The sequence below is a fragment of the Calliphora vicina genome, chromosome 5, assembly GCF_958450345.1.
Source record: "Calliphora vicina chromosome 5, idCalVici1.1, whole genome shotgun sequence".
Classification (NCBI taxonomy): Eukaryota; Metazoa; Arthropoda; class Insecta; order Diptera; family Calliphoridae; genus Calliphora; species Calliphora vicina.
Window position 1 is genome coordinate 70,838,974 of NC_088784.1, and position 21,254 is coordinate 70,860,227.

General features: G+C 31.5%; 1 protein-coding gene across 3 annotated transcripts in view; it reads right to left on the minus strand.

Annotated features, from left to right (window-relative positions):
* Gdap2 (ganglioside induced differentiation associated protein 2) overlaps positions 1-21,254 on the minus strand; it is a 162,533-nt gene that overhangs the window by 12,133 nt on the left and 129,146 nt on the right. The window contains exon 1 of one of the 3 annotated variants that reach the window (XM_065514555.1): positions 10,947-11,677. The exons of the other annotated variants lie outside the window; for them this stretch is intronic. Coding sequence (XP_065370627.1) covers positions 10,947-11,062 — 116 coding nt within the window. The 5' untranslated portion in view covers positions 11,063-11,677. Of the gene's footprint in view, positions 1-10,946; positions 11,678-21,254 lie in introns of those variants that run through there. 3 annotated transcript variants of the gene reach the window in all.

Here is a 21,254-nt window from a genome sequence, read left to right on the forward strand (position 1 = left end):
TGATTATACGGAAATCCTGATAAAATTTCGCACGAATTAGTTCTAAGTATTCTGAAACTAAACTTCAAGGATGGCAAAAATAGGGCAACATTTGTCCCTATTCCTCTATTAAGGTCCTCCTCAGAAAATTACTTAAACATTCATAATTGTCTTATAATAATTACTAGCGTGATGAAGGAACAATCTTGAAATCTTCTACCAACCTTTGTGAGGATCGGTTCATATAACCGCTATATCCAAAAAATATTTTATTGTCAATAAATAATTTATACTCGTAAATATATAATGATACTAGCTGTCCCGACAAACGTTGTTCTGCCATAGCTCCCACTATAAAAGTACTTCAGATATGCAATAATAAATTTTTACTTTGTATGGGAGGTGCCACGCCCATTGTTCCTATATTGGTCAATTGTAAATCTAAACCATCCAGGGACCCACTCAAACACACACACAAAATTTCATCGAAATCGGCCCATCCGTTAAGGAGGAGTTCAGTTACTAACACACGTACAGAAGTATTATATATACACAGAGAAAACAGATTCGTGATAGCAACCGAATTTGTTGCCAATCGAATGATTCAAAGAATATTAAATAAAGTTCACTTATTGCTACTATTGATAACAAAAACAACCTTAACCTAAATTATTCCCCATAAAATAGCCGAAATATTATAAAATATCCCCAATAAAATCCCCAGTCCCCAAACGAAATTTTCTGTACCTAAAATCCTACAAGTAGTAGCCATAGATAAATATACATGGATCGGAAACTTTCCTGTCAAAAACCTAAGTGGTGAGAATGCATTAGTAATAAAATTAATACTCGTATGTGAGATTATTTTGAATAATATTTTTGTTTGAGTTTTTTTCTAGTTTCCGCTCTATGTGTATTCTATGTTCGTAGCATTAATATTCGTAAATATTTACGTACATTCACATACACAATTAACATAATAATAATTGTTAATGTTTAAAGAATTTCAATGAAGTATATCAACTATTATTGTAAAAAAATTAATAGAAAATAACAAAATAAATAAACTGCAAAAAAACCGTAGACGAATTATAATAATATATGGAGAATTACAATTAATTTTTGTTATGTACATAAATTTAATTTACTTCCATATTTGGATGTTTTGTTTTTTTTTTTTTAAATAGCTAAATTTATGTTATAGATCTACTATAGATTTTGAATACTGGTATTATTAATACAAACTGTTACAAATATAAAGTAAACAATTTTTTTGTATTTCAAAGTATGCATAGTTTCGAAATAGTTTTCTTAACACATTTTTTAAATTCAAATTAAATGTTTTCTCTCTATGAATTCATTACGAATTAATTCATAGGCTTAATTCCTTAGTACTTCAAACATATTGAATTCATTTATTTAAGAATTCATTCATGTGGCCGTACAAGCATGGAAGATGACGAACGTTCTGCAAATATGGAGGTTGAGGTCTCTACACCCGAAATAATTGAAACAAATAAATCACGATATGATGTTGGCCTATTAGATATAGAGATGATAGTGCGCTGGACTATAAGTCTGAAGGTTGCAGGTTCGATTCCTGCCAAATTCGGGCGTTTCTTCAGACAAGCCAAAGGTCAAGAGAATGGTATATAAATTCATCGAAAAGAATCTAGTTATATGTAACGAATTTAATAACCCATTGATTGCAAGGACTTCGAAATTAGCAAAATCTGAATACAAGGTTATTTACTACTATACGGTAACAGATCAGGCTGGTTTTATTCTTTGAAAAAAATATAGTGAAGTTTAAGTCGACGGAAATAATAGAAAATGCTCCCTCTTCTAAAGAGTGATCAAATTTGAGGTTATGAAGTAAATTGATTGTCAAATGATGAAATATCAAAATTGTATCTGTCATCCATTGACACTTATTTAGTACAAACTTGGGAAATTTTAACCATGAATCGCTACACTCGTGAACATCGAATTTTAATTTTGGAAATTTACTAGCAAAATGTTGAAAATTTCACATTCGCAAAATTCTACCAAACCATGTGGCCACAATTGGTTAATGTTGACGTCAGTGATCTTTTGATCCGGCAAAACAATTCAGTTGTTGCATAACAAATTTCCCGGTCGCGTAAGTTCCAGAGCTGTAAATGAATCATTCATTTTTGAATTAATTCGCGAAACATTCACACAAAAAATGAATTGAATGAAATTTGAATCAATTCAAATGAATTTGGTAAAAATGAATTGCAATTCGTTTTCAAATTGAATTGATTTTGAATTAATTCAAATGAATTTGGTAAAAATTAATTGCAATTTGTTTCCAATTCATTTGAATTGAATTGATTTTGAATTAATTCATATGAATTAGAAAAAAGAATTAGCAATTCATTTGAATTGAATTCATTTCAAACTCATTTCAATTGATTGAAATTTGAATTGATTTTGTAAGTAAATCTACAGTAAGCATCACTGTGGTTTTGTCATTCAACTAATTTTTTATGTAAAAGACAGAAAGCATTTCATACATTGTTATTTTTCCTGATTCCTGATTATAAATATTAACAAAAAGTTTTCGCTTCTTGAATATCAAATGTGTCAGTTCTTCTTGAAGAAACTAACTCCAGACACCATGTTTTCATTGATAAATTTTTGTACTGGATATTTTCATTTTGGTAGGAGAAATTTTTCATTCCCCCTAGAGATTTGCTCTTGAATTTGATTGATTGCAACTCATTTCTGATTCATTCATTTGAATTGCTAATTCTTTTTTCTAATTCAATTCAATTAATTCAAAATCAATTCAATTCAAATGAATTGGAAATGAATTGCAACTCATTTCTGCCTAATTCGATTGAATTGATTCAAATTTCATTCAATTCAAATTAATTAAAAATTTAGCTAATTCATAATTAATTAACCCTTTCAGACATTAAATAGAATTAGTTGAGATAAAAAACTGAAAATTTCAGTGTAGGCTAATTAAGAATATGAAGTCAAATTACGGGTAAATCGTCACACGTGACTGCCAGATGAAGTCAAATATATTGGTCGAATTTTCTTAAATGACATGTATCTCGTAAATAAAATTTAAAAAATTAATGTAATTAATTGCAATTAATACACAAATATCTAAACTAATACTCAATTAATACTTACACGCTTTTTTTAGAGCTTAAAATAATGTAACTATCATTTTAAAAAAGCACCGAATATTACTATATCTAACACATTCTTATAGAACGCTGACGTACTTATGAAAATAACTTAATTTAACCAAAACCAATGAAAAATTAGATGTTTAAATCACATATACATATATACAATCTAGTAAACACTCTTTTGACAACGCTATTAACTGTAAAAATCTATCCAATTGCGTCAACGCTACATGACTTTAAAAGGAAAAATCCAAATGTCCAATATATTGGACAAAATGTCTGAAAGGGTTAAAATAAAAAAAGAATGATTCATTTACAGCTCTGGTAAGTTCTCGTTTTGGAGATTTCAATTGGCCGCCTCGTATTTGTGATTTAACGCAGCTGCACTATTTACTCTCGGACCATTTGAAAAATTGGGTTTACGTGAACAAACCACAAACAACAGATGCTCTGAATGATGAAATTTGATGAGATAAGGGAAACGTTTTTGAAAAATCTTGTTCAAAATATTGTAAAAAGAGCAAACATCGGGCGACTTGCTAGAGGTCAACATTTGCCCGACATTATATGCCATTATTAATTCCCATATTTCTACTTCACATTGGTATCCTTAAATTTGAATTTGTTTTAAAAAATTGCGTGTTTTAAGCCAATTTACTTCATAACCTCAAAATGAATAATTTTCGGTAAAGTTACTTTAACGGTAACTCATCCTGAATGAAAATATTAATATTGCAATTTACAAAAATTCAAAATAAGTGGACAAATATTTTATTACAATTTGAAATTTTCTAGATTTCAAAAAAATCAATTATTGAAATTAAGATTTTGTATCTTTATAGAATATCGGTGACGGTATTTGAGATTATATCGGTAACGGTAATTGCTGTTATTTCGGTAACAGTTGCTTAGCGGTAACGGTAGTTGAGCTAAAAGGGTAATCTAGGCATAACGTAAGCTTAGCGGTAACGGTAGCCTTCCTTGCTTATAGGTAATACAGACGGTATGTAATATTCATTGTGAAATATAATATTCACTAGTTGCAAGTCAATCATTCAATTATCTAATTCCACTGATAATTGGATAGCCAAACCAATGTAACAATAACAACACAAGCATTTAAACACTATGGCCATCTAGGTAAATATTTAATGCTCTCGTATAAATAATAAACCAAAAACAAGCGCATAAATGTCATTTTGAAGAGCACCATGAACATAAAAATCAATAAAAACAATTCAATACTCGTACTTGAAACAAAAATGCTTTTTTATACCCACCAGATGGGGGGTATATTGATTTTGTCATTCCGTTTGTAACACATCAAAATATTTGTCGCAGACCCACATCTGGGTCCTCGTATGGATTCTAATACGATCTAACTACGTTCGTCAGCCTGTCAGTCTGTTGAAAACACTTTAGGGCCCAAACGAAAGTAGATATTTTCCACAAATATACTCAGTTGATAAGGTTTGTTTGGTATTGAAAATGGGCAATATTGGTCCATGATTTCACCTAGTCCCCATACAAATGTCCCCCCGGAATACTGTTTGAGCAGTCATAAATATGTTGATTATACGGAAATCCTGATAAAATTTCGCACGAATTAGTTCTAAGTATTCTGAAACTAAACTGTCAAGGATGGCAACATATGTCCCTAGTCCTCAATTAAGGTCCTCCTCAGAAAATTACTTAAACATTCATAATTGTCTTATAATAATTACTATCGTGATGAATGAACAATCTTGAAATCTTTCTACCAACCTTTGTGAGGATCGGTCCATATAAACCCTATATACAAAAAATATTTTATTGTCAATAAATAATTTATACTCGTATATAATGATATTAACCTAAATTTCGATATAAATCATTTAAAGTTTTAACTAATCACTCTATTAAATTTTGTAAAGTTCGGACCATAACTGATGCAAGTCCCCAAAACTACATATTGTTGGTGGGTCAACAAAATTCGGCACAGCCGATTATAACACTCTTATTGCCATTATTACAACTTGCCTTTATAGTTAAAGTTAACTTTAAGGGTACCTTTTTCTATTGCTTAAATTTACCTTTTAACTATAAAGGCAAGTGGTAATAATGGCCCTTACTTGTTTAAATTACTGTGGTAATAGTTATTACAGCCAATACATTTGTATTTACATAATAGTATTTGTACTTGAATTAAATTCGAAATATTTTCCATTAAAAAACAACAAGAAATATTGTAATTTTGTCAGGATGAGGCTTAAGAAAATGACAAGTAAACAAATCAATTGTCCAGCTGGCTGGCTAAATATATGGCAATTTCTTGGTAAACTTATATTTAATTAGTACATTCGTACTTACTTACAATTTAATAAGATTTAAATGATAATATCAAAACAAAATAACAATAACAACAACATTGGGATTAACCTTGACCTATGACTAGTAATAAATGTGGACTTTGGGAAAATGTGTGTAAATAAAACGAGAATGTTAAAGTTCTCATAATTAAGTGGATTTCCTTACGATGACGTCAAGTCACCTTACAATATTAAAAGTATATAATACTACAATACATTTGTGTATTCCATCACATGTTACTAAATATTTGCAAAAATAATATGTTATATATAAGAAGTGACTGACTGTCTTATATTGATTGAAATTTTAGGAAAATTCATTTATTAATCATACAATTCTCAGACAGTTTGTCTGATATAATCTCGAAAACAAGCATTTGTATATATGAAGTCTTCAGTTGCCTCTGAAGGTTTAAAACACTAATTAAAAATTAATACAGATAATGTAAAAACATTCCAATCTTTGTGCCCAATTGCTCTTAATGTGATGTCAAGGAGTTCATCACCAAAATGCTTTTGTAGGCTGCAAAATAAAATTTCTGCTAAGCACAGACGCATTTACTAAATGATACTGAACTAGCAGCGAATAGGGCGAATAGTCATGTTAAAATAGCCAACACTACCCTCTTAAAGAAATAAGAATTAACAATGAATTTACAGATACAATTTAATCGATACAAATGCATATCACTGGAGTTTCGAATACAAAGTATTATGCAAGTTCTTTGAAGATACCCATTGCCACTATGTTCCATATGGGCAATTCCACGAGAATCGCTACCACGACTGAAAACACACAAACCCTTGAAACTTTTTTTCAAGATGATTTGAATAGAAGATAATAATAAAATGTTACTATGTGAAAGTATTCAGATCATATTACAACATTTTAAAGACAAAAATAATAGTTTAATCTGATTATATTTAATTTTTCAATGTTTTAGGTATGTTTTAAGCTAAAATTGCGGCGAAAATTGTGTACGGTATGTCACGTACGATATTAAATTTTATTTATTACAAAATCATTCAAAGATTGTTTTTATTCAAATATGATGGATTGTAAAGAAAAATTATTTGGTTTAGTGTAAGAAATTAAAATAAAACATGTACCTCAAAATTATTCGCTCTATATTTCAGACAACAATGTTTCGAAAGAACTTTTTATTATTTTAAAATATAGTACCATCTGAATGGAACATAAATACCAAATTATTTTTTAGATACTCTTATTTTTGCAAAATCTATTTCAATCTATAGGCGTACAAATGTATCGTACGATGATATGATATTGCCCATATGTCATTTTGAAGGGTACATATCTGTCATTCACTCTTACTTAGATATTGATCTTAATAGTGCAAACATAGAGAATAATACATAGAGACGAGACACTCCGATTTGTCAAACAAAAATACAACAAATAATATTTCTGATACAACAACAAAATACATTGTCTAGCATGTATTTTGTTGTTGCAAGAGATAGGTTTTTGACAACAGACTTAGGTTTTTGACAATTCCGTTTCGTCTCTATGTTACCCTATGAGTGCAACCAACAAAGTTTTGTTTTGCTTCGAAAATGTCGAATTTTGTACCCATAAGGCAGTTTTGCTTTACTTCTATAATTTGACACAAGATAGCTCCCAATGATTTGATCATTGGGAGCTACTCAAGAAACAATTTCAAAAATTTTGCGAGCAGAAGTATTCATCCAAAAGCAGGGAAATTGGGTACAGGATTCACCCTAAAACAGGGAAATTGCATGACCTAAATGATGGTGGAACGCTATAAAGGAAAATCATTTCTGCACCGAATCATTACTTGCGATGAAAAATGGATACATTACAATAATCCGAAGCGTAAAAGACCAGAGACAAATATCCATGGCGCTAAGGTAATGCTCTGTATTTGTGGAAGCAAAAGGGTCCTATCTATTATGAGCTGCTGAGATCTGACCAGACCTTCACAGGGAACCTGTATCCAACACAACTGATTTGTTTGAAGCGAGCATTGTCCGAAAAACTAATATGCGGCCAGACATGAAACCGTAATATTTCATCATGAAAACGCTCGGCCACATGTTAAAAAGTAAGAAGTGGTTGGGAAGTTTTGCCTAGCCTGCTTTATAGTCCACACCTTGCCCGCCCGACTACTATTTGTTTCAATCGATGCAGAATGTCTCTGGTATACGCTTCAATTTCAATTTTCAAACAGAGTATCTGATATTGCCTTGATTCGTTATTGGCCTCAAAAGATGAGCAGTTCTTTTGACTCGGAATCCATATGTTTCCAGAAATATGTGAAAAGGTCATAGCTAACAATGGCCAATACTTTAAATAAATTTATATTGTACAAATGTTTCAAAATAAAAGCTAAAAATTTAAAAAATATCCCGCATTTATAAGTCATACACCCAAAAGATATGTACATATTTTTTGTTATTTTATGTAAATACAAATAATGCGATGAATCATTCCAAATAAGTAATAAAACTGCATTGACTGATTTCAAAAATATCTAACCCTCCGTTACTCGCAACTGAGTTGATACAGGCAACATTTTTTTATTGTAAATTTTTTTAAGCACCCTAAGTTTTAAGCTTGTTTTTGATAAAAATATCGCACTGGTTTATTTTATTTATTTATATTTATTCTGCAATTTAATTTTTATTATTCTTTTAAATACTATGAATCTAATGTTGTGTATTTCATGTAGCGCTTCCTATCTTCGAATTTAAATAAAACAAAGAGATATCATCGACATTTTTTATTCATTTGAAAGGCCTAACGATGTCAATATGTATGGAAAATAACATCATGCAAATATCTGCCGCCGTTTCGCTGGTTGGCACGCATCCGAAATCTCCAATTTCCCATGACTCTGACGCATAAATCAGACTGAATTATGTTGGCTTTGGCGGCCGCTGCTGTTTGTAGTATATTTGCGTAGACCTGCGACTTAAGAAAATCCCACAAGAAAACGTCTAACAGGGACAAATCGCACGATTTCGGTGAACAGTTCACATCACCTCCACGATGTTAATGGCCTCAAATCGCTGGTGCACAATGTCCAATACGTGACAGACATTTCATGGTGCCGTCCTGTGTTATGTATGTATATAATCTAACATCGTGCAAATGTCCGCTTCGGCTTCGTTGTGTGGAGCGCATCCGAAATGTCATATATTCTTGACTTTAGCGCATAAATCAGGCAGAATTTAACCTATGGTAGGGGTTATGTTGACTTTGACGGCCGCTGTGTTTTGTAGTATATTGGCATAGAACTGCGACTTAAGAAAATCCCATACGAAAAAGTCTAACGGGGACAAATCGCATGATCTCGGATGACCATGCCTTCAAATCGCTGGTGCAGAATTTCCAATACGTGAGACACATCTCATGGTGCCACGTAGCCAGTTGAAACCAGATATCAATTCAGACCAAAAAAGTTGGTAATGGCCTGACCAACATCGTTCTCAAATAAAATATGGGCCACCATCCCAAAATCACAGCAAACAGTGACTTTTTCAGTATGCATTTGACGCACTTGGATCTAATGAGGAGTGTATCGTCATAAATTCGAAAATTTTGTTTGTTTACTTATCCATTCATCCAGAAATTGGCCTCACCATAAAATTGATGAAGCGCTCGGAACAGAACATCGATTTTGGTAAAACAATTTTGTAATTTCCACGTGTTATTGAACTCTATAGTCCTTCATGCTGATTTGGCAAAACAAACTGAATAAATGACAGCCAATTCGATTGAAGTAGCTACAACAATATGGAAGATATCAGCTGTCAAAGTTTGGAAGTCCCTATTGGAAGACCCTTTTTTTAAAAGCAGGAACGTTTTTTGTCTCCTCTATAAAATTTGTAAAGAGGGACAGACTTTTCACATTTGACGCACTTGGATCTCATGTGGATTGGTATCGTCCCAAATTCGACCATTTTGTTTATTGACTTATCCATTCATCAAGAAATTGATCATACCGTAAAATGGAGAATCGAGCGTTTTTGCACACTAAAGCCGTCCATGATGATTTGGTAAAACAATTTGAATAAATTACAGCCGTTATCAACTGTCAGAGATCGGAACTTTATATTGCAAGACCCTTTATTAAAAACAAGGATTGTAGACCGTTTTTTGTGTCTCCTGTAAAATTTGTGAAGAGGGACTTAGCACGCTTGCATACTATGGTGTTTTCTTTGCTGACATAAAAGGTTGCAAAAAACATACAAAAACTATTTCATTACCAAAAACGTACTTCAAAATGAATAACAAGAAAAGCTGTATAAAAAGTGGTGGTTTTCTAACCCTTTGATAAAATTGTGGGTGAAACATATAGCATATTTTGGGGGTTTTAGTGCAACATTATTTGAAAAGAACACGTTATACGCTTATCAAACTGCAGAAAAGAACACAAAGAAGGGTTAAAGGCATAATTTATGCCAGCAAAGAAAACGCCGTAAGCTAACGATGTATTAAAAATGTAACCAAAATATATTCTGTGGTTTTATTTAACTACAAGACCTATTGTTAGTGCTAACTTTAAGTTAAGTTGTTATTCTTAGGGATTTGGGATCTTTAAGATTTTAGGATCCAATAAGAAATGACTGCCTTAGGATTCAGTAAGCGAAATCACAAAAATTTTATATAAAATTTTCTAAATTTTGGAGGAATTTTTAATAAATTTTCATTTATTTTTGTAATTCATCCAATAATTTTTCCCTGTAGCACTGTGTAAAAAGGTGGAGATAACTGCTCTAAAGGTTTTTTTTTCATTTATTAAAACAAACAAAAACCATTTATAAAGAAAACAATACAATATAATATTTTAAAATTCGTGACATCAAGTTATAATTTAATAAAAATTAATTAATTACAAAAAAAAGAAACAACAAAAAACAATTATTAAATAACTATGGACTGTTTTAGATTCAGAGCAGACCTTTAAAATTATTATTATTAATAGCCAAAATAAAAATACACCCAAAAAACCATAAAACTAAAGAAAAATTTAATACGTAATAAAGGCAGACAGACAGCCAGGCTAAGAAGCCAATAATGATGTCAATTTAAATTTGTAAATGTTGCTAATGACGTCATTGTCCTTTAAAAGGGGAACTATAAAATTTGTAGATTGGAAAGGTTGTAAGGGCTTTTCAGTAATTATTTATGTAGGTATAAACAAGTTGTGAATTAAACTTTAAAATAAATATATGTATGAATGACTAGGTTTCTGAATATTTTAAGAAAATGATAGCAAAAAAAAGAAACACGTGAGTTGTTTTTTATGGTAAGTACTAGGAAAAATCAATAATTAATGTATATATATTCAAACAAAACCATACAGACTAAAAGGAACCGGAGCAATAAAATGATAATAATCCTTTAACATAATTTGAAACTTTGCAGTTGGCAATTATTATCTGTACTACTACTGACCTTTCTTCGGGCGATTCCATGAGTTCATCCGGCATTACATCGCCAATATCTCTGGTGGTTTCTTGCATGGGACTAGTGCCCAAATCTATTGAAGTCATACCTTCAACCATTGTCATAATCTTAGGGAAGAACTTGTGTGTGTGTTTTTAGTTTTTTCTTAAAAAATACTAATTCTGATAGATTTTAACACCCGTGAGTGGACTTTTCAGTCACTAGGTTTTAATAACAAACGGTGGTTTTATTTTTTGTATTTTTTTTTGGATTGCCTTTTGCTAAATTTCTTTACTGAGAGTGTAATCGCTAGTTATGGGTGGGAGTGAGTGATTATGTTGATTTTGTATTGAATCACTTTTCAATCAATCAATTTTCTTTGATTTTCCTCCAGAAATTATTCACTTTTATTTTCACCAATTACGTCAATTTCTTTATTTTGTTTTTCTCTATATTATTTCTTTGTTTGCCGTTAAAAAAAATCTATAAAAACATTTAGCGGGTTTTGTTTTTCTTCTTTTAGATGTTACAAAATCTATACTAAAATAAAATTCTCTTTTTTTTCTTTTTCTTAAAAAAAACTTATATATTTTCTCCAATTCCACTTGTTTGTTTTTTCTTTTTTTGTATATTTCGTTCAATGAATTGAAATCGACCGTTTTCAAACGTAGCGTTTTATCGACTAAATTTACTTGAGCATCCGTTTGTGTCAAGAAACTTTTGAAATGCGTCGTTTTGTTGTTATTCTGCTGCTCTCACCATCACTGTAACGAACAGTGTTGCCAACTGCTTGTGAGTGAGGGTGATAGTAACGTTTATTTGACAGATAAAATTGTTATTGTTTTAATAGTTCTATGCAGAGACAGATGAGATAAACCACTCACTATGCTGGGGATGCTGGGGTTTGACGTATTTAAGAAATTTGTGATAAAGTAAATTTCTTATCACAATTTTTTGTTAATTTTATAGTTTAAAAATATTTGCAGATTCTATTAAGAATACTAAGTAAATGTGAATATTGGGTGTATGACTTAAAAATGCCGGATTTACAATTGATGGCTTATCTTTTGAACGCGGTTTTTTTTTAATAACTTATATGTAATTTTGAAGGGTACATATCTGTAATTTATTCTCACTAAGTTATTGAACATTATTGTGTAAACCACAAAGTTTTTTTTGCTTCGAAATGACAAAGCGTCATATGCAGGAAGTTTTGCTTTACTTTTTTAATTTGAAAAAAAAATGCCGCTGAAGCACACCGATTGCTCACCAAAGCTTATGGTGAATGTGTTCCATCGGTTTCAATGCATGAGAGATAGTTTGTTCTGTTCAGAAGTGGTGATTTTGACACGGAAGACAAAGTTCGCCCAGACCAGCCAAAAATATGTTTTAAGACCAAGAATTAGAGACATTACTACATGAAGATTATTGTCAAACTCAACAAGAGCTTAAAAAATCATTGGGAGCTACCCAAGCAGTAAATTAAAAACGTTTACGAGCAGCAGGATTCATCCAAAGGTTGGAAAATTGGGAACCATACGAATTGAAGCCGAGAGACCTTGAAAGATGATTTTGCATGTGCGAAATAATATTTAAATATTATAAAAGAAAGTAATTTTTGAACTGATTCATTACTAGTGATGAAAAATGGATCAATTACGATAACCCGAAGCGTAAGAGATCGCAGCCGAATCGATACCAAAGCCAAATATCCATGGAGCTAAGATAATACTCTGTATTTGGTGGGAACAAAAGTGTACTATCTATTATGAACTGTTAAAATCTGGCCAGACCATCACAGGGAACCTGTACCGAATGCAGCTGATTCGTTTGAAGCGAGCATTGACCGAAAAGGGGCCAGACATGAAACCGTAAGATGTGGTCCATCACCCGCCTTATAATCCAGGCCCTGCCACGTCTGACTATTAATTTTCCGATCGATGCAGAACGCTCTCTCTGGGATACACTTCACTTTGGAACCGACTATCCGATATTGGCTTGATTCGTTCTTGGCCACAAAAGATGAGCAGTTATTTTGGCTCGGAATCTATATGTTGCCAGAAGGATGGGCAAGGACAATGTCCGAAACTTTGGACAAAATTTATATTGTTCAAATTTTCCAAATAAAAACTAAAACTTTGAAAAAATCCTTCATTTTTAAGTTATGTAACTTGCAGTTTCAACATTCAATACATCAACATAACATATTTAATACTAACTAATACATACTAGTATATATTTGTCACTAATTCCCAAACAGTTTATGTGAATTTCCATATAAGGCATCTAAGAAAAACATGAACAGGGAGGCTAGAATCGAAGTCCCGATTCTTACTTCGTATTAATACCGAGAGCTGAAGCATTTATCTCGTCGGATTGTACTCATTAGCTAGTCATAGCCAACAAGTTGTAGTTAGCCGATGAGAGCTGAAGAATTTATCTCCTCGGATTGTATTTACGTCGTTAGCCGACCGAGAGCCGAAGCATTTATCACGTTGGATTGTACTCATTAGCTAGCTAGGGTTGAAGAATTTATCTCCTCGGATTGCATCCATAAACAGTATTTACAAATAATAAGTCGTTAGCCGACCGAGAGCCGAAGCGTTTATCTCGTCGAATTCTCCATTAGAAGCTTCGCCCATTAACCAACATATTTCAAAGATCCAAGACAGCTCTGTGGTAAAGATTTCAAAGGAAGCGGACCTTTGAAGAACCTGGACAGACTAAGCATACCCCGGCTGGAAACAAAAATAGTTATCCCCCATAACAGTTATCCCCCAGTAACACGAAGTCTGGTTATAGTTAAAACATACAAAAATAATTTTAACCGACAGTATAACCATAGAGAACATAGAGCGGAAACTCGAAAAAAACACATACGAGTGTTGTTTTTGTTTTCACATAGTTTTTTTACTAATACATTCTCACCACTTAGGTTTTTGACAACTGAGTTAGGTCTTTGACAGGAGAGTTTCCGCTCTATGTGTTTTCTCTATGATTATAACTATTAGTTAAGGCATAACCAGACTTCATGTTAATGGGGGATTTAAAATTAAATTTTTTGTATGGAAATTCTGTTTCATTCTAGAAGAACTGATTTTTTGCTCGAATTTGAACGAATAAATTTTACCGAAATCACGGTTTCCGTTGATGGTTGCCCATATAATTTACAGTAGAACCAAAATCAAGTTTTTTCTAAAACGCTTAAAAATACATGGTTTTGTATCATCCTGGAATTTATAATGGGCTGAAATTTTAGAGTCCAGATACGACGATCGGAAATATAGTGGTGAAACATATTTATGACTGAACAAACAGTATTCCGAGGGGACATATGTATAGGTGAAACCGATATTGAACATTTTCAATACCAAACAAACAACAGAGAGTATTTTTGGAAAATTTCAGTGTGTTTTCAACAGATGTACAGACTGACGGACATAGCTAGATCATCTTAGAATTTCATAAGGACCCAGAATTATATACTTTTGTGTGTTCTGCGATTAATATTTCAATGTTTTACAAATGCAATGAGAAAATCAATATATCACCTATTTTTTTGATGGTGGGTATAAAAATCTCAATACGAGTATTTTACTATATTTAATACAATTTAAATTATTCGATTTATTTTATAGAATTCAAATCTCTTAATCGAATCAAATCTAATAATTTGAATACCCTACTATCGAGCCTTCAACATGGCTCATATTTTTAATAATTTCTGATCAGCAGAGAATATTTTTGAGGAACATTTCATCGCCCTAGGTCCTTACCTATAGGCCCTACGTGCCTTAAACAGACATGATATCTTGGATCGATTTGGCTGTGTAATTTTACATTTTGGCGTTTTATTTTACACATTAAACAATTGTCATCTCCGTTTACTCTCTGTGCAAAAAGTACTAAAATGTGTATTTCATTTTACTCTTCAGTGTACTCAACATCAGAGTTGCCAATTTCTATTAAATTTGCTTTCAAAGTAAGGAAGTTAAAAAAACAATATATAAAAATCTTCAGACTTCAGAATACAAGGGAAAGTCAATGTGAGCTTTAATTATGTAAGAAATTACTTACATTTAACTTTTTTAAAATGAAATATCAGTTATATTTGCATTTATTGTTTAAATGTTAGAGGGTTAAGGAAAAGTGCCTAAATAATATCATATTAAATAGCAGCTTAGAGAAGAAAAACATAGCTAATCAAATTAATTTTAATAAAACTTAAAATTTTTGAGGAAATTTTCAATATTATTTAAGATTTTCTTAAAATTTTGTATTCATAATTTTAATGAATCACTTTTGTTAAATTGTCTCTCGTAGCCGGCAACACTAATCATCAGCATAGTTTGTTATTGTTTTTATTGTTATGATTTTGTTTTACTTTCAGAAACCCACTGTATTTAATTTATACTTGTGTAGTTCGCACGATTTTGAGTACAAAATTTTGTGTTGAATTTTTTTTAGCGCAGTCGTTTTAGTCAGCATTCTCTCTCAATGTGAGTAATTTGTTGTAGTATTATTTCAATATAATTCCTTTCTCAATTTTGTTGTTTTTATTTTGTTATTTATTGTATTTTATGTGTATTTACAAGATACAAAATTTTAACTTGAAAAGTTTTTTTCCATGCTGCACTCACTTCCTTTTTTTTTGTTTGATTGTTATTTTATTTTTGTGTAGATATTTTATATTCAATATTATTTTAATACGCTTGTCAAATTATTCATCACAAGGAAGTACGTCAATATATATAGAGGTAAATTTTGTGAGTGTATATTGTTTATTTTGCGTTTTAAGGCATGTGTTTGTTTTCAAGCGGTGAAAATAACAGATTTATTTTTTATCGGTGTAGGCGCCAATTAATTGTGTTTTTCTTTGGTAACCAAAGATTGATTTTGTTATAGACATTGACAGTAAAGAAAAATGTTTGCCTATATGTATTAAGAAGAATATTAGAGATCGTGTGAATATTCGGTTTCGTTGTAGGATTAGTTAAAAAATTGGATTTCACCCAAATATTCGGTATTCCAGCAACATTTTACCAAAACTTTTAAATTGAAACAAATTTGATGTGTAATTTAAATTTTGAGGATTTTTGGGCTTTTTAGTCCGATCAGATCAATAGAGATACATAAACTTTTACACACTATTTCAGCCAAAGCTTAGCCTTGGTCCAACAAATTATTATTTTTCAATAACGTTAGCTTTTAAAAAATATGTCAGATAGGTTCTAAATCATTAATTTTCATCCGTAATTTCGGTCAAAATGATCACCGAAAAAAGAACCGGGATCAAGAAGAAAAAAGGTTTAATAGATATTGGTAAAGCAAAAGAAGTCGAACAACTCTTTTTAAGAAACACCGAAAACTTCTACTAGAAAAGGAGCTCGTAAAGTTAAATACTCTGATTCTTTTGTACGCAGAGCCAAAGCTAATGCTGGGTTGAAGTTGTATAAAGTTCTGAAATTTCCAGATCGCAATTCGGCAAAGAACTTAGAGCGAAAAAATGGACGTAACATTTTATAGAAAAATACACCTGTCGTGTGATTGATGACGAAACTTATGTACTTTGCCAGTACATAATGAAATATAAAAAAATTATAGAAGACTTTTTTCAAAAAAATGGGAATAAAATATTATAGCTGATTTTTTGGAAAATTTTAATTTTTAAAATGCAATAAAAGTTTTGTTTTTGAATCCTTTTTAATGAAATTTTACACTTATATAGAAACTTTCGATCCAAATCCAAAAGTGAAAAAGATATTAGTGAATTGTTAATGACAATCCCACAATTCCCAAAAAGCTTCCCAAAAATTCCAAAATTGGGATTTTTAGATTTTTTGATTTATTGAAGGCACCAAGCTCGGGGCTATGAAATCCCTTTTGCACAATATTGAAGAACATATTGGGACATACAAAACAGGTCTTAATTTTTTGAAAGGAGCTATGCGATTTGAGAAAATGTTGTCTAAATTTGAAATTTATATAAAAAATAGGTCTACTTCGGAAGGCTCTGGACCACGTAATAATACGAATTTTGATATTATTTTGCTTTTATAATATTTCCCGAAATGTTGTGTTTCAGAAAAATATAAATATACTATTTATCTTTTTCTTATTTTCTGTACAATTTAAAATTAATGTAAGTACTTTTTTCGTAACAAAATGGCGAAAAAACTACTATTTTTTAAGTTTGAATGCACATAACATTTGACTCAGTATATGTTTTTAAACAATTATTTCATACTATTATTAATACATGTCTTGATAATTCAAAAAATTATATTTCAAGAAAATCGGGAAAGAATTGGATCCGTTATTAGCAAAAAACCTCATCAAGGTAGGTAAATAAAATACAATTTTACTTTTCAAATGCGAATAACTCTAACACTAAACTATAAGAGATAATATATGGCTAAAGCAATGTTTTTTGTAGATCTCGTCTATTAGATTCCATATGTATAAAAATATTTCAAATCGGATCGCAAACAAAAATTTGGCATCATTTTTTATTTTTGATATACCCGAGGTGCCCCACTTTGGGGCATTGTGGCTCGTCCCCCCTTAGTGTTATAAGCCCAAATCCAAAACTTAAACTTATCAACACCTCCTCTATAGCCACGGGAAATTTTATTAATATCGGGCAATTCGTTTAGAAGTTACAGATTTATTTCCACTTTTTTCAGATCCCTCACTGTGCGTCGTTGCAAAAGGTCTTTGAAATATCTATCATTAGATATCCATATTGTCTATATTAATGACTTAGTAATCCAGATCTCAGCTGATTTTAAATAGGAAACTTCTCGAAAGCATGTCTGACAGAATTATTAAAGATTGGGATCCCGAAGATATCTGGGGTTTTCAGAAAATTTATTTCAATAGACTGACAGATGGACATAAGGATCCAGAATATATATACTTTATAGAGTCGGAAAATTATATTGTGGGAATTACAAACGGAATGACAAACAAAGGTGAAGGGTATAAAAATAGCAATTTTCGGTTTCGACGTGCCAGAGATGGTTTGTTCGCTTCAGAAGTGGTGATTTTGACACGGAAGACAAAGATCGTCCAGGCCAACCAACAAAGTTTGAAGACCATGAATTGTAAGCATTTTTCCATGAAGATTGTTTTCATATTCAACAAGAGCTTGCAAAATCATTGGGAGCTACTCAAGCAGTAATTTCAAAACGTTTACGAACAGCAGGATTCATTAAAAAGCTAGGAAATTGGGTATCAATACAAATTGAAGCCGAAAAACCTTGAAATACAATTTTACATATCCAAAATGATGTTTGAACGCTATAAAAGAAAATAATTTTTCCACAGAATCATTACGATAACCCGAAGCGTAAGATATCGTATGTGAAGCCCGGCCAACCAGCCGAATCGAAACGAAAGCCAAATATCCATGGCGCTAAGGCAATTCTTATTATTTGTTGGGAGAAAAAGGGTGCTATCTATAATGAGCTGCTGAAATCTGACCAGACCATCACAGGCAACCTGAAGCATACATTTGCCAAAAAACGCCCAGAATATGCGGCCAGAAATGAAACTGTAATATTTCATCATGAAAACACTCGGCCACTTGTTGCAATATCTGTTAAAAACTATTTAGAATGAAGTGGCTGGGAAGTTTTGCCTCACCCTCTTTATAGTCCAGACCATGACCCTTCTGACTACTATTTGTTTCGATCAAAGCAGAACGCTCTCTCTGTAATACTCTTCACTTCAGAACAGAGTATCCGCTATTGGCTTGATTCATTATTGGCCTCAAAATATGAACAGTTCTTTTGGCTCGGAATCCATATGTTGTCAGAAAGATGGGAAAAGGTCATAGCTAACATTGGCCAATACTTTGAATAAATTTAGTTATTTAACTACAACAGTTTAGGAGATACTGTGAGAAATATTGATTTTGTATTTGAAATCGGAGATGTCCAACTGTTTGCTATCCCTATTGAGATGGTTCTTCCTTATTAAGGATTTTAAACATTTTGTTAATAAAGGATGATTAAACACCTCTATGGTCACCTTAATTAAGTAAATAAACTTATATTAATTACATTTTTGCTGTAAAATGTACTTTACACGTGATACGACAAAGATCTACATGACTATCAAGACATGTTAATTAACTGTAATTTATGATTGAGATACACAGTTTGTTTTTCACAAAATATCCGTATGATATTTATTTATATAAAAATAACAGTTCACTGAAAGATACGAATTGTAGATCAACATTTCATACAGCAGCTGATAAGAAACATTTTTGAAACAAAAAATTATTTTCGAAAAAAATTAAATATTAAAACAACCAAATATGATGCTGTGAAATTTAAAAAGACAAGACACATATTATTGCTTATCAGGAATGGTAGAGAGTTTTGTTTTTTAGAAATTCTGAAAAAAATATTTAAAATTTATATCAAACAAAGGAATTTTGTGTTTATTTAAGAAAATAAATTTAAGTTTAATTTCAAATGCGTAATTAGCCATTTAGTTAATTTGAAAGGAAACGTTATTTTCCAGGAGATTTGTTTACTTTTTGATTAATTTGATACATATATTGATGAGTCATTAAGAAAATACTTGACTCACAGTTTTTTTTTTTTTTGAAATATTTTGAAATAAACACAGCAGCAAATTGTTTTTAATTTTCAAGGTTTCATTAAGAAAATTTGCATACAAATCAATCGTACAATAATTTTCCATTAAACCGGAGCAAGTAGGTATTTGATAATAAATTTATGGAATTTATAATTCAAAGCGATATTTTTAATTTGTTTGTGTAAAAAAAATATTTAAAATTTAAATAACAACAATAATAAACGCCATATGCAAATTATGGTGAAAACGCAATAGCTAAAAATGCGCTTATTTATATTTGTTTGATATAAATGAAAGTGTATGTGCGTATCGTTCAATTTTATTTTGGTTTTTAAACTGAAAAAAAAAATAAAAATTATTTAAACACAATAAGGCCGAGAAGCCATCAAAATTGCTTTTGCAATGGCCAAATATCAACCAAAATGGTTTAGTTTACTTGAGAATGTTTGTTTTTTTTACGTTTGCAATTTTATTTGTTAAAGTCTAGGAAAATTATTAATTATGTTGAATTATATTTTATGCGTATGCGAAGGTTAATTTAACGTAATTGTATAATTTTTCATGCACTGCACAGTAGAGCAGAATCGAAATAATTTGACAATAAATATGTCACTTCTAACTGGATTCGATTAAAACATAGCGAGTATACGCATTTAAAAATTAAAATAACGGACATAATTTATGACCGAATTCATTAAAATGTTTCCTGTTATACAATATATAAACAAAATCATGTTTTGACGACGGAACCCATAGGCCCATCTGAAGAGCTGTGTACTCTCGAAGTAGGGCAACTCAGACATGCACAATTTTTAAATGCTTCCAAATATTTTAGGACTACACAAACGTGTGCCATTGGAATTTTTTCAAATTTTTAGCTTTTATTTTGAAACATTTGTACATTATAAATTTGTTGAAAGTATTGACCATTGTTAGCTATGATATTTTCCTATCATTCAGGCAACATATGTATTCCTGCTCATGTTTTGAGGCCAAGAACGAATCAGGCCAATATCGGATACTCTGTTCTGAAGTGAAGAGTATTGCAGTGAGAGCGTTCCGCTTCGATCGGAACAATTAGTAGTCGGACGTGGCAGGGTCTGGACTATAAAGCGAGTGAGGCAAAACTTCCCAACCACTTCATTCTAAACACTTTTTAACAGGTCGAGCTATGTCATAATGGAATATTATGGTTTCATGTCTGACCTAATATTATGGGAGTTTTTCGGCCAATGCTCGCTTTAAACGAATCAGTTGCATTCGGTATAGGTTCCCTGTGATGGTCTGGCCAGATTTTAGGACCCTTTTGGTTCCACCAAATACTGAGCATTACCTTAGCGTCATGGATATTTGGCAATGGTGGCGATTCGGCTGGTTGGGTGGGCTTCACATACGATCTCTTACGCTTCGGGTTATCGTAATGGATTAATTTTTCATCGCAAGTAATGATTCGGTTCAAATTTCTTTTCTTTTATAGCGTTCAAGCAACATTTCAGACAAACAAAATCGCCTTTCAAGGTCTCTCGGTTTCAATTCGTATGGTACCCAATTTCCCTGATGTTGGATGAATCCTGCTGCTCGCAAACGTTTTGAAATTGCTGCTTGGGTAGCTCCCAATGATTTTGCAAGGTCTTGTTAAGTTTGACAACAATCTTCATGGAGTAATGCTATAAATTCTTGGTATTTCTTTAGCTGGCCTGGGCG